The sequence below is a fragment of the Scyliorhinus torazame genome, chromosome 11 (assembly GCF_047496885.1).
Source record: "Scyliorhinus torazame isolate Kashiwa2021f chromosome 11, sScyTor2.1, whole genome shotgun sequence".
NCBI classification, from domain to species: Eukaryota; Metazoa; Chordata; class Chondrichthyes; order Carcharhiniformes; family Scyliorhinidae; genus Scyliorhinus; species Scyliorhinus torazame.
Genome location: NC_092717.1, coordinates 2,960,820 through 2,975,922, shown reverse-complemented (window position 1 = coordinate 2,975,922; position 15,103 = coordinate 2,960,820). Strand labels below are relative to the sequence as shown.

Here is a 15,103-nt window from a genome sequence, read left to right as displayed (position 1 = left end):
GGGCCAACTCGAGAAATCCAGTTGGCTAATTTTATGCCCGCTGAAATCAAGACTGAGGTCCTGTGTTGGCCTCATGAATGCCTCCCACCAAAGCACAGCAAATCGCAGCAGGGATTCAGCAGCGCACGTTATCAATCCCTCGCAGGATAAATCAGGAGATAATAAAGTCATGTAAAGGGTGGCATGTGGCGCAGTGGTTAGCACTGCTGCCTCACGGCGCTGAGAACCCGGGTTCGATCCCAGCCCCGGGTCACTCTCCGTGTGAAGTTTCCATATTCTCCACTTGTCTGCCTGCATAGGTCTCACCCCTATAACTCAAAAAATGTGCAAGGTAGGTGGATTGGCCATGCTACATTGCCCCTTAATTAAAATAAATAGATAAACGAAGGTCTTTAATCATGGGTGACTTTAATATTCATGTGGATTGGGAAAATCAAATTGACAGAGGTAGCCGTGAGGAAGAATTTATGGAATGTATTCAGGACAGTTGTTATGAATCCATCTAGGGATCAGACTATTTTGGGTTTGGTAGTGTATAATGAGGCAGGTTTAATGAACAATCTCAGGATAAAAGGCCCCCTAAGAAACAGTGATCATAACCGGATAGAGTTTAGCATTTAATTTGTGAGAGAAACTTGGATCAGAAACAAGTGTGCAACACTTAAATAAAGGTAATTATAATGGAATGAGGGCAGAGTTGGCTGGCGTGGACTGGGGAAGGAGTTTAGCCGGAAAGATAGTTGATCACCAATGGCTGATGTTTCTGAAAATAGTTCATGACTCACAACAAAGATGTACCCCAGTGAGGATGAAGGATTCTAAAAAGGCGACAAATCAACCTTGGTTAACCAAGGAAGTGAAGGATAGTATTAAACTGAAAGAAAAAACATAGAATATGGCAAAAATTAGTGGTAAACCAGAGGATTGGGAAAGTTTTAAAAAGGAACAAAAGGTGACCAAAAAAAATTAAAGGGGGGAGAAGATAAACCATGAGGGTAAACTAGCAAGTAATATAATAACAGGCCATAAGAGCTTTAAATATATAACCAGGAAGAGAGAGGCCAAAATGAACATGGGCCCTTTGGAGAATGAGACTGGGGAAATAATAATGGGGAAACAGGAAATGGCAGAGGAGTTGAACAAATACTTTGCATCAGTCTTCACGGTGGAAAGCACTAATAACATTCCAACAATAAATAATTAAGGGACAGAAGTGGGGGAGGAAATAAATACAACAATGATCTCTCGGGAACAAATATTGGGGAAACTAATGGGACTAAAGGCCGATAGGTCCCCTGGACCTGGTATGTTGCATCCCAGGATATTAAAGGAAATAGCTACAGAGAGAGTGGATGCTGCTAGTAATCTTCCAAGACTCCTTAAATTCTGGAAAAGTCCCAGAGGATTGGAAAATTGTCAATGTAACACCTTTATTCAAAAAAAAAAAAGAGGGACAAAAAATAGGTAACTGTAGGCCAGTCAACTTAACTTCTGTCATTGGGGAAATGTTAGAGTCCATTATAAAGGATGTACTAGCAGAGCATTTAGAAATACATAATATAATCAAGCAGAGTCAGCATGGCTTCATGACGTGGGAATCATACCTGACAAATTTATTAGAATTCTTTTGAGATAATGAGCAGGATAGATAAAGGGGAACCAGTAGATATAATATACTGAGGTTTCTAAAAAGCAGTCGATAAAGTATCACACAAAAGGCTATTCAATAAGATCAGAGCCCATGGTGTCATGGGTAGTATATTAGCCTGGATAGTGGATTGGCTAACTGATAGAAGACAGAACTGGGATAAGAGGGGCATTTTCAGGGTGGCAACCTGTAACTAGTGGAGTGACACTGGGATCAGTGCTGGGGCCATAATTATTCACAATATCCATTAGTGACCTGGACGAGGGAAGTAAATGTGCTACTGACAAGTTTCTGGATGACACAACAATAGGTGGGAAGCCAAATGGTGAGGATGACACAAAGAGTCAACAGAGAGACAGAGACAGGTTAGGTGTGTGGGGGGGGGGGGGGGGAACCTGGCAGATGGATTATAATGTAGGAAAATGTGAAGTTCTGCACTTTGGTAGGAAGAATAAAGGAGCTGAATATTATTTAAATCGAGAGAGATTGCAGAAAGCTGCAGCACAGTGGGATATGGGGGTCCTCGTGCATAAATCACACATAAAGCCAGAATGCAAATTCAGCAGGTAATTGGGAAATGGAATGTTGGCCTTTATTTCAAAGGGAACGGAGTATAAAAATAGCAAAGTCCTGCTAAAATGATACAAGGCTCTCGTTCGACCACAGCTGGAATATTGTGAACAGTTGGGACCCCCTTATCTGAGGGAAGATATCCTGACATTGGAGGCAGTCCAAAGAAGGTTCACTAGGTTGATCCCAGATTTGGAGGGATTTTCGTATGAGGGGAGATTCCTTCCTTCCCTGCGGTATGCATTGTCTGTACAGCATGCAAGAAACAACACTTTTCACTGTATACTGATACATGTGACAATAATAAATCAAATCAAAAAGATTAAGTAGATTGGGCCTGTACTCATTGGTGTTTAGAAGAATGAGAGGTGACCTTATTGAGACATTCGGATTCTCAGTGGGTTTGACAGGATAGATGCTGAGAGGATGTTTCCCCTTGTGGGAGTGTCTAGGACCAGAGGGCAGAATCTCAGAGTAAGGGGTCACCCATTTCAGACCGAGATGAGGAATTTCTTCTCTAAGAGTAGAAATGAGGGTAGTGAATCTTGTGTTTTTAATAACTTACTGTCACAAGTAGGCTTCAATGAAATTACTGTGAAAAGCCCCTATGGAGTTCTTTACAGCTGAGAACTGTGGAGGCTGGATCATTAAGCATCTCAAGGCAGAAATCATCAGTAACAGAATCGAGGGTAATGGGGATAAGGCTGGAAAGTGGAGTTGAGGATTATATCAGATCAGCCATGACCTCATTGAATGGCGGAGCAGACTCGATGGGCCGAATGGCTACTTCTCCAATGTCTTGTGATCAATTCCAGAGGAAATCAGCTGTTATTAGAAGCCAAGTTCTATTTTTCCTTTGGGTCGAAATAGAAAACAAATAGATTGAGCATTCAGCCAAAGAGTCTCTCTTGGTCCTTGATGTAGCAACAGGGAACGGCTTTGATTTCTGCTGCCCAATCGGCCCTTCCCAAATACTAAAATGATCTTCCTGGGGATTTGAGATGGAGTCGACTTCAATCTGGGGGCTGAGGTCCTGCTATATGATTCACTTCTAGTACAGAGTGGTGACCCTGGAATTTCAGGCCCTCTTTCCAGATCAGATATATTGGACAACTTGTAAATATTTGAAATTGTCCTAACCTGTTGCTGATTGATCGAAAGTACATAATGTGTGTCTCTTGTTTCTGTCTCTACAGCTGGTCTATCATGCTTTGCAGTTGGTGGCATTTGTTGTCCTGGCCACTCTCATCATGAGACTTAAACTTTTCCTCACTCCTCATATGTGCATCATGGCTTCTCTGATTTGCTCCAGACAGGTATGGTGAAGCTTCATTAATGGAGCTGAACGTTCTTACTTCGACCCACACTTGTTGAGTTCAGCTCCTAAACCTAGTTATGTGTCAGCGAGGTGTAAGTCGCTGCACTATATTGGTACAGCTAAAACAAACTTTCAACCTTGCGTGTTTCAGTTTCAAATCTGCAATTCCCGTTTGTGTCATTGGGAAGTTCTTTGCTGACACTGCCCATTCAGAATGCAGTGGAATTTAAAAAGAAGTTTAGGATATGACTGACTGATTTCAATATGGTTATTTAATCGGGTAGATTCTGTGCAATTTGGGGAAGTGTCCAGGGGAAGAATGGTACATGAGATTAGAGGACGCAGTGTCATTGTGGAATTCCAATGAGAACCAAATAGCAGCCTCTGATGTTGAGATTTATTTAGTTCCATTTGGATTTAAATATTCAAGATTGCAATATAAATTCTTCAATAGACTTCCGGGTGCGGCGATGACCAGCTGAGTCGCACGTTTTTGCAGCTCCCTGTGAAACGGACTTTTGGGCTCTTGATAGGAGCCCCAACGGCAATTTTGACGGCTAAAAACACTGTGCGGTAAACCAGAAGGGAATCCCCCCTGGATACGGATGAAAAAAGGAGGAGAAAGTGGCCGGATTGCAGTGGATCCTTTAGAACAGCGGCAAGGAAGGCAAGCAAAAACCAAGATGGCGTCGGAAGGTGGCAGTTTAACATGGGGCCCTGAACAACAAGAGTTCTTGAAATGCTGTGTGGAAGAGATAAAAAAGGAAATGAAGAAAGAGCTGTTGGCCCCGATACTACAGGCGATCGAAGGGCTAAAGGAGGAACAAAAGACCCAGGAGCGGGAGCTTCGGGTCGTGAAGGCAAAGGCAGCCGAGAATGAGGACGATATACAGGGCCTGGTGGTGAAGACGGAGACGCAGGAGGCACATCAGAAACGATGTGTGGAAAGGTTGGAGGCACTGGAAAACAACGCAAGGAGGAACAACCTGAGGATTCTTGGTCTTCCTGAAGGTGTGGAGGGAGCGAACGTCGGGGCATATGTGAGCACGATGCTGCACTCGTTAATGGGAGCGGAGGCCCCGGCAGGACCGTTGGAGGTGGAGGGAGCATACCGAGTGATGGCGCGAGGACCGAGAGCAGGAGAAATTCCCAGAGCCATAGTGGTGAGATTCCTCCGTTTTAAGGATAGAGAAATGGTCCTTAGATGGGCGAAGAAAACTCGGAGCAGTAAATGGGAGAACGCGGTGATCCGCGTTTATCAAGACTGGAGTGCGGAGGTGGCGAGAAGGAGGGCGAGCTTTAATCGGGCCAAGGCGGTGCTTCATAAAAAGAAGATAAAATTCGGAATGCTGCAACCGGCAAGACTGTGGGTCACATATCGAGGGAGGCACCACTACTTTGAGACGGCGGATGAAGCGTGGACTTTTATTGTGGAAGAAAAACTGGAATGAGCGGGTTATTAAAAAGAATGTTCGAACAAAGTGGTGGGGCGAATGTGGGGGGCAAAGAGGGGTTTTATGTACTAATCCTGCGATGTGGTAACTTTTCTCTCTCCCACAGGTGGTGATGGGGGGAGGAGGGGAGGTGGAGGAGATGGGGCGTTGGCCATTGGGGGCGGGGCCAAGGGAGAAGCGCGGGCTTGGTTCCCGCGCTATGATAATTATGGCGGGAATAGAGAAGCAGGAAGGAGGGGGCGTCGCACGGTGCGAGCCGAGGTCACGGGGGGAAGCCGAGGTCAGCCAGAGTTTGCTGACTTCTGGAAGCAACATGGGTGGAGTAATTACGCTAGCGGGGGATCTAGCGGGGGGGGGGGGGGTGGGAGGGGGGAATTACTGGGTTGCTGCTGCTGGGGAGAGGGGGGAGCTGGTATGGGAGAGGATGGGCGGGGGGGCACCGCCTGGGGGAGATACAGCTGCGTGGGAACTGGGTGAGGAGCTGGAAAAAGGTGATGGCTAATCGACAAGGGGGGGGGGGGGGTAGGAAGCCCCCCAACTCGGCTGATCACGTGGAACGTGAGAGGGCTGAACGGGCCGATAAAGAGGGCACGGGTACTCGCACACCTTAAGAAACTTAAGGCAGATGTGGTTATGTTACAGGAAACGCACCTGAAACCGATAGACCAGGTTAGGCTGCGCAAAGGATGGGTGGGGCAGGTGTTCCATTCGGGGCTAGATGCGAAAAACAGGGGGGTGGCTATATTAGTGGGGAAGCGGGTAATGTTCGAGGCAAAGACTATAGTGGCGGATAACGGGGGCAGATACGTGATGGTGAGTGGCAAACTACAGGGGGAGACGGTGGTTTTGGTAAACGTATATGCCCCGAACTGGGATGATGCCAATTTTATGAGGCGGATGCTAGGACGCATTCCGGACCTAGAGATGGGAAAGCTGATAATGGGGGGAGATTTTAATACGGTGTTGGAACCAGGGCTGGATAGGTCGAAGTCCAGGACTGGAAGGAGGCCGGCAGCAGCCAAGGTGCTTAAAGATTTTATGGAGCAGATGGGAGGTGTAGACCCGTGGAGATTTAGCAGACCTAGGAGTAAGGAGTTCTCGTTTTTCTCCTATGTCCATAAAGTCTACTCGCGCATAGACTTTTTTGTGCTGGGTAGGGCATTGATCCCGAAGGTGAGGGGAACGGAGTATACGGCTATAGCCATTTCGGATCACGCTCCACACTGGGTGGACTTGGAGATAGGGGAGGAAACAGGAGGGCGCCCACCCTGGAGAATGGACATGGACTAATGGCAGATGAGGGGGTGTGTATAAGGGTGAGGGGGTGCATTGAAAAGTACTTGGAACTCAATGATAATGGGGAGGTCCAGGTGGGAGTGGTCTGGGAGGCGTTGAAGGTGGTGGTTAGAGGGGAGCTGATATCAATAAGGGCACATAAAGGGAAGCAGGAGAGTAAGGAACGGGAGCGGTTGCTGCAAGAACTTTTGAGGGTGGACAGACAATATGCGGAATCACCGGAGGAGGGACTGTACAGGGAAAGGCAAAGGCTACATGTAGAATTTGACTTGCTGACTACAGGCACTGCAGAGGCACAATGGAGGAAGGCACAGGGTGTACAGTACGAATATGGGGAGAAGGCGAGCAGGTTGCTGGCACACCAATTGAGGAAAAGGGGAGCAGCGAGGGAAATAGGAGGAGTGAGGGATGAGGAAGGAGAGATGGAGCGGGGAGCGGAGAGAGTGAATGGAGTGTTCAAGACATTTTATAAAAAATTATATGAAGCTCAACCCCCGGATGGGAGGGAGAGAATGATGGGCTTCTTGGATCGGCTGGAATTTCCCAAGGTGGAAGAGCAGGAAAGGGTGGGACTGGGAGCACAGATCGAGGTAGAAGAAGTGGTGAAAGGAATTAGGAGCATGCAGACGGGAAAGGCCCCGGGACCGGATGGATTCCCAGTCGAATTCTATAGAAAATATGTGGACTTGCTCGCCCCGGTACTGACGAGGACCTTTAATGAGGCAAAGGAAAGGGGACAACTGCCCCCGACTATGTCTGAAGCAACGATATCGCTTCTCTTAAAGAAGGAAAAGGACCCGCTACAATGCGGGTCCTATAGACCTATTTCCCTCCTAAATGTAGATGCCAAGGTCCTGGCCAAGGTAATGGTAATGAGAATAGAGGAATGTGTCCCGGGGGTGGTCCACGAGGACCAAACTGGGTTTGTGAAGGGGAGACAGCTGAACACAAATATACGGAGGTTGTTAGGGGTAATGATGATGGCCCCACCAGAGGGAGAAACGGAGATAGTAGTGGCGATGGATGCCGAGAAAGCATTTGATAGAGTGGAGTGGGATTATTTGTGGGAGGTGTTGAGGAGATTTGGTTTTGGAGAGGGGTATGTTAGATGGGTGCAGCTGTTGTATAGGGCCCCAGTGGCGAGCGTGGTCACGAATGGACGGGGATCTGCATATTTTCGGCTCCATAGAGGGACAAGGCAGGGATGCCCTCTGTCCCCATTATTGTTTGCACTGGCGATTGAGCCCCTGGCGATAGCGTTGAGGGGTTCCAAGAAGTGGAGGGGAGTACTTAGGGGAGGAGAAGAGCACCGGGTATCTTTGTATGCGGACGATTTGCTACTATACGTGGCGGACCCAGCGGAGGGGATGCCAGAAATAATGCGGATACTTGGGGAGTTTGGGGATTTTTCAGGGTATAAATTGAACATGGGGAAAAGTGAGTTGTTTGTGGTGCATCCAGGGGAGCAGAGTAGAGAAATAGAGGACCTACCGCTGAGGAAGGTAACAAGGGACTTTCATTACCTGGGGATCCAGATAGCTAAGAATTGGGGCACATTGCACAGGTTAAATTTAACGCGGTTGGTGGAACAGATGGAGGAAGATTTCAAGAGATGGTATATGGTATCCCTGTCAATGGCAGGGAGGTTGCAGGCGGTTAAGATGGTGGTCCTCCCGAGATTCCTCTTTGTGTTTCAGTGCCTCCCAGTGGTGATCACGAAGGCTTTTTTTAAAAGGATTGAAAAGAGCATCATGGGTTTTGTCTGGGCCGGGAAGGCCCCGAGAGTGAGGAAGGGATTCTTACAGCGTAGCAGGGATAGGGGGGGGCTGGCACTACCGAGCCTAAGTGAGTATTATTGGGCCGCTAATATTTCAATGGTGAGTAAGTGGATGGGAGAGGAGGAGGGAGCGGCGTGGAAGAGATTAGAGAGGGCGTCCTGTAGGGGGACTAGCCTACAGGCTATGGTGACAGCCCCATTGCCGTTCTCACCGAGGAACTACACCACAAGCCCGGTGGTGGTGGCTACACTGAAGATTTGGGGACAGTGGAGACGGCATAGGGGAAAGACTGGAGCCTTGGGGGGGTCCCCGATAAGAAACAACCATAGGTTTGCCCCGGGGGGAATGGATGGGGGATATGGAATGTGGCAAAGAGCAGGAATAACGCAACTGAAAGATCTATTTGTGGATGGGAAGTTCGCGAGTCTGGGAGCGCTGACCGAGAAATATGGGTTGCCCCAAGGGAATGCATTCAGGTATATGCAACTGAGGGCTTTTGTGAGGCAACAGGTGAGGGAATTCCCGCAGCTCCCGACACAAGAGGTGCAGGACAGAGTGATCTCAAAGACATGGGTGGGGGATGGTAAGGTGTCAGATATATATAGGGAAATGAGGGACGAAGGGGAGACTATGGTAGATGAACTAAAAGGGAAATGGGAAGAAGAGCTGGGGGAGGAGATCGAGGAGGGGCTGTGGGCAGATGCCCTAAGCAGGGTAAACTCGTCGTCCTCGTGTGCCAGGCTAAGCCTGATTCAGTTTAAGGTATTACACAGGGCACATATGACTGGAGCACGGCTCAGTAAATTTTTTGGGGTGGAGGATAGGTGTGCGAGGTGCTCGAGAAGCCCAGCGAATCATACCCATATGTTTTGGTCATGCCCGGCACTACGGGGGTTTTGGATGGGGGTGACAAAGGTGCTTTCAAAAGTAGTGGGGGTCCGGGTCGAACCAAGCTGGGGGTTGGCTATATTTGGGGTTGCACAAGAGCCGGGAGTGCAGGAGGCGAGAGAGGCCGATGTTTTGGCCTTTGCGTCCCTCGTAGCCCGGCGCAGGATATTGCTAATGTGGAAAGAACCCAAGCCCCCGGGGGTGGAGACCTGGATAAATGACATGGCGGGGTTTATAAAGCTAGAGCGGATTAAGTTCGTCCTAAGGGGGTCGGCTCAAGGGTTCACCAGGCGGTGGCAACCGTTCGTCGAATACCTCGCAGATAGATAGACGGAACGGGAAAAATAAGGCAGCAGCAGCAGCCCAGGATCGGGGGAGGGGGGGGGGGGGGAGGAGGAAACAGAAGGACTCTCGGGGTTGTTAATATATACTGTATAGTATGTATAGGTTGTTGCCACAGATAATTATATATTGGACTGTTAAATTATATTTTTGGAGAGTGTTACTTGTGACAAGGCAGTTGCCAATTAGGGCTAGTTTTCATTTTTGTTATTTATTATTTATTCATTTTTTGTTTATAAAATAGGTCATTGTTATTTGTGCTGTTATAATATTGTGTAAAGGATGCACAATGTACTGTGTTGGTTGACCAAAAATTTTCAATAAAATATTTAATAAAAAAAAAAAAATTCTTCAATAATTTATTCAGTAGCAAACATTCTGAAATTTGTCATTATCTGAAGTAATCCTTGTGTTTATGATGTAATCTTGAATGTTATTGTCAGGTAGAGATTGTGCACCTTAAATCAGTGTTACTTGTCCTATATTTTATGCTGCAGAATGAGACAGATTAGGGGCACTATAACAGTGCTGTCATACTTCACAAGCTTACTCCTGATACAAACTTAAAAACATTTGGCATTGGTGCAAAGCTGAGGTGCCGAGCTCTGCGATTACTCTGAAGCAAAGTGGACTCACGTTCCCTCCTGCTCAGGTTCCACAAACTTCGATTCAGGGAAACGTCTGTCCTGATGCTTGGATTCTAGCTGCATTCACACTCTGCGATGTTGGTGCAAAGTCGCACTGTTTCACACCAACACTGCAGTCAGAGTGAGCTGTAGCTTTGAGTACCTGGATAGGTACAGACTGGAGGAACATATCCTCGATTGAGTACTTAACAAAATATCAGCAGCTCTAATCATTTGCTGCTCACTTTGGTAGGAAAAATAAAAAAGCTAAATATTATTTAAATTGACAGATAGACCTGGGTGTCCTTGTGCATGAAACCCAAAAGGTTACATGCAGGTACAGCAAGTAATTTGGAAGGTAAATGGAATGTTGGCCTGAGGGATGGAGTATCAAATTGTGAAGTCGCAGTACAGCTGTACAATTGGTGAGATTGCACCTGGGGTACTATGTACAGTTTTGGTCTCCTTACTCAGCGAAGGGTATTGAATTGATGACAGTTCACTAGATAATTCCTGCGTTCCGGGAATCAGCCGAATGTACAAAACTGAACAAGTTGGGCCTATACTCACTGGAGTTTAGGAGAATGAGAGGTGATCTCGTTGAAACATATAACATTCCGAAGGGACTTGACAGGCTGTTGTCGAGAGAATGTTTCCCTCACCGTGGGAATCTAGAACTAGGGGGTGCAGTTTAAAAATAAGGGGTCTCCCAGTTAGGATGGAAATAAGGAAGAATTTCTTCTCTAAGGGTCATTAGTCTTTGGAATGTTTTGTCTAGAGAGCAGTGAAGGCTGTGGGTCACTGAATATATTCCAGACTGAGTTAGACAGATTCTTGATCAACGAGGAAGTGCAGGGTTCTGGAAGATGACCAGGGAATGAGTCGAAGATCGAGCCAGCCATGGCTGTATGACCTACCCCTGTTCCTATTTCCTATACTCTTTATTCTTCCCCCATGTGTTTTCCATAACACAATAAATATCAGGAGGTACCGCAATGAACCTTGTTCTTTTATATAAAAGCAACATACTGCAGATGCTGGAAATCAGAAATAAAAATATACTGGAAATATTCCAAGTCAGACAGCATCTGTGGTGAGAAACAGATTTAACATCTCCGGTTGTGATGACCCCTCATTGTCTTTTCAAATGGGTTTGTGAAATAAAGGACTTTTATTCAACCACTGGCTCTGTATAAAAGCTCCATCGTTGTTGGTATTGATGTACAAGTTGCATTTATTTGTCAAACCTCTGAATTCTGTTTCTGCTATGTGTGTCCCTCACATCTACTCAGTATTTTCCTGACCCGCGTTAAAGCAATTAGATTGAAAGTTTATAATATAATATAGATTGAAAGTTTGTTTCATGCCTCTTTTTGTTTCTTCTTCCTTTTGGTAGCTATTCAGTCGAGTTCGGAGTAAATCCCACCACCAGATAATTGTGTGCGTAATGTTGGCCGCAATGGCTTTACAGGGGGCGATAAACCTGAAGGAGCAGTGGAGCATCATTGGGGAGTTCAGCAACTTTCCTCAAGAGGAATTATTAGAGTGGATTAAAGAAAATACCAAAAAGGGTGAGTATTATAACAATTATTTCTGTGGGTGAATAATCCTTTGCAGGGCTACATACCAATGAATACATTCTTATTTTAACCATCTCCATTACAAATGAAAACCGATATGTACACTAGGATGAGTTTGCTATAGATCCTCGAGCCATTCCGAGTATCTATCTAATTCTCCCAAACAAATGCACTGTATGTTGTAAGTTGCTAGCCATTCGATTCTCGCTCAGTAGCTCTGCAACCTCCTTTCTTGCGATTTTGTACTCATTAAACAAGGATGTTAACGCTAGGAATGGAGAGTTCCACCTCCCTGGTACCCATCAGTTAAGTATGTGAATTACATAAACTTTTCTATTATTTTTTTAAAATAAATTTTAAGAGTACCCAATTTTTTCCAATTAAGGGGCAATTTAGCGTGGCCAATCGACCTACCCTGCACATCTTTGGGTTGTGGGGGTGAGGCCCACGCAGACACGGGAAGAATGTGACAGACAGTGACCCGGGGCTGGGATCGAACCCAAGTCCTCGGCGCCGTGAGGCAGCAGTGCTAACCACTGCTCCACTGTGCTGCCCCGTAAATTATATAACCAATTGTAGAATAAAGTTCTGACTGCTCTGCACTAACTGTGTGCCCCTGTCAGATCCTCTAAACAGATTCTTTAATACACCAGGATACAGTGGTTAAGAAGGCATATGGTATACTTGCCTTTATTAGCCGAGGCGTAGAGTTTAAGAGCAGGGAGGTTATGCTGGAACTGTATAAAACATTGGTTAGGCCACAGCCAGAGCATTGTGAGCAGTTCTGGAATCTACATTCTAGGGGGGATGTGATAGCCACTGGACAGGGTGCAGAGGAGATTTACCAGAATGTTGCCGGGCTGGAGAGTTTTAGCTAAGAAGAGAGATTGGATAGACTTGGATTGTTTTCCTTATAACCGACTTCACATTACCAGCATCTGCAATGTATTGCTTTTATCTTTTAATCCCCTATTGCATTGTGACTTTTCCATTGATCAGGGAGTGGCCAAGCAAGGTGACATTCAGAATCTATTGCAGTATTCCATTAGGGGCATTTTGTGTGCGATAGACCCATGTCTGCTACTGTTTTGTGTAAAAGATCCTGCAGCTCGCAGGGAAAGGGGGATCACCGATCAATCGCAATTACATTTGGACTGAGATCCAACACGCAAGCAGTTGTGTGCTGTATTTTTATCTCCATCATTCTGTGAACCTTTTGGCCAGATTTCTGATTTTCCCTTCTCCAATGTAGAAACTTTTTTTAAAATTTGCGGATGTGTGCCTCGCCGCCCAGATCAACATTTGTTGCCCATCCCTAAATGCCCTTCAGAAGATGGTGGGGAGCTGCCTCCTCGAACCACTGCAGTCCCTGAGCTGGAGGTACACCCGCAATGTACGATAGGGAGGAAATGTCCAAGATCTTGCCCCAGCGACAGTGAAGGAACTGCAATATATTTCCAAGTCAGGATGGTGAGTGACTTAGAGGGGGACCTCCAGGTGGTGGGGTTCACAGGTATCTGCTGTTTTTGTCCCTTCTAGATGATGACGGTCATGGGTTTGGAAGGTGTTGTCTAAGGAGCCTTGGTGAGTTGCTGCAGTGCATCTCGTAGATGGTACACACGGCTGCCACTGTTTGTCGTTGGTGAAGGGTTTGAATGTTGTGGAAGGGGGAGCAATCAAGTGGGCTGCTTTGGCCTGGATGGTGTTGAGCTTCTTGAGTGTTGTTGGAGCTGCGCTCATCCAGGCAAGTGGAGAGTATTCCATCACACTCCTGACTTGTGCCTTGTAAATGGTGGACAGTCTTTGGGGGTCAGAAAGTGTTTCTTGCCACAGATTCCTAGCCTTTGACCTGCCCTGGTAGCCACAGTATTTATATGGCTGACCCAGTTCAGTTTCTGATCAATGGTAGCCCCCAGGATGTTGAAACTTAAAAAATGCAGTTTAAGATGAGGGAGAATTTGCTGGAGATCGAATCAGTGCTGCTCCAACTGAAACTTTTATTCGCTCCTCTATTCTTCCAAAAACCTTTAATACATCTACCCTGCGATTAAATATCTTTGCGGCTGTCCAAGGTTAACATGGCTGTGTTATATTAGAACAGAGCCAGTCTTTGAGATTGGGGGGGAAAGGGAAGACCGTTTTGAGGAGCCACGGGTGAAACATAGATAATGATTGATCACAGTGATATTTGTGAATTCTTACAATGGAGGGAAAATAAACCAGGGGAATGTGTGGAAGCAGAGAGGATGCTGGCCATGGAGGCTTCCGTTTGATTGGGGCTGGGGTTAGAGTTGTCCTGTAGTCCAGGAAAGCGAGCTGGCCAGTTGGTGTCCGTCTGTCTGGAATTGAAAATGAAGCTTTCATCCTTCAGTTGAGTGAGGAAATTGAGGGATTGGCCTCTCCACCCACAAGACATCGAATGCCCATTTTCCCCCTCCATTACCTGTATTGGGTACTTTTTGGAAGCAGATCAAAGAAAGATGTGACGTATTGCGTTTGCATGTGTATAGATTGACGAGAGATTTATGACCTTTTAAAGGTTGATATCAGTAAATTGGAGGTGTTCAGGAGTAAATGCAATCATTCATTCACATTGCAGATGCTGTGTTTGCTGGAGCTATGCCTACAATGGCAAGCATCAAGTTGTCTACAGGGCGACCTATTGTAAATCACCCACACTATGAAGATGCAGGCCTGAGGTCAGTCATTCTTTTCTTCTCCATTGCATCATTTTCAGAATGTGATAGTAGGCGTGCAGTAGCTGCTTAGCAATTAATGGAATCTCCATTAATCCCCATGGCATTGTGCTCTGGGAGTGTTCCACTGTTGGCAAAGTTCGATAATGTGGTACCACAGCACACTCCCAACATAAAGTTATGAACTCTCCCAATTCTGTATAAATACTTCCTGCTGCTATAACCTTTCCCACTTCACATTTCCTGACTGATAACTGCTGATCAATCCCTCCTGCACCATTACTGAGCAATACTTGTGAGACAAGCTCGCGATCTACTGAGCAATCCTCCTTTCCACTCTTCTCTACGCGAGTGAGACCTGGACTGTCTACCAGCGACACTAAGAAGATCAACAGCTTCCACCTTTGCTGCCTCTGCAAACTCCTCAGCATCAAGTGGGCAGCACGGTAGCATAGTGGTTAGCACAATTGCTTCACAGCTCCAGGGTCCCAAGTTCGATTCCCGGCTGGGTCACTGTCTGTGCAGAGTCTGCACGTTCTGCTCGTGTGTGCGTAGGTTTCCTCCGGATGCTCCGGTTTCCTCCCACAGTCCAAAGATGTGCAGGTTGGGTGGATTGGCCATGCTAAATTGCCCTTAGTGTCCAAAATTGCCCTTAGTGTTGGTTGAGTGGGGTTACTGGGTTATGGGGATAGGGTGGTGTGGGTTTGAGTAGGGTGCTCTTTCCAAGAGCCGGTGCAGACTCGATGGGCTGAATGGCCTCCTTCTGCACTGTAGATTGTATGTATAAGTGGCAAGACACAGTCCCACACACTGAGGTCCTGGGGAGAACCAGCAGAGACAACAGCTTCACAACGTTATGACAAAAACTGATCTGATCTGGGCTGGACATGTCACCAGAATGCCTGAA

The 15,103-nt window shown here is 46.5% G+C and overlaps 1 protein-coding gene across 3 annotated transcripts in view; it reads left to right on the top strand.

Annotated features, from left to right (window-relative positions):
- Positions 1-15,103, top strand: part of dpy19l1l (dpy-19-like 1, like (H. sapiens)) — a 105,469-nt gene that overhangs the window by 87,970 nt on the left and 2,396 nt on the right. For all 3 annotated transcript variants that reach the window (XM_072466855.1, XM_072466856.1, XM_072466857.1), the window contains 3 exons: positions 3,415-3,534; positions 11,317-11,491; positions 14,100-14,199. In XM_072466855.1, coding sequence (XP_072322956.1) covers positions 3,415-3,534; positions 11,317-11,491; positions 14,100-14,199 — 395 coding nt within the window. The remainder of the gene's footprint in view (positions 1-3,414; positions 3,535-11,316; positions 11,492-14,099; positions 14,200-15,103) is intronic.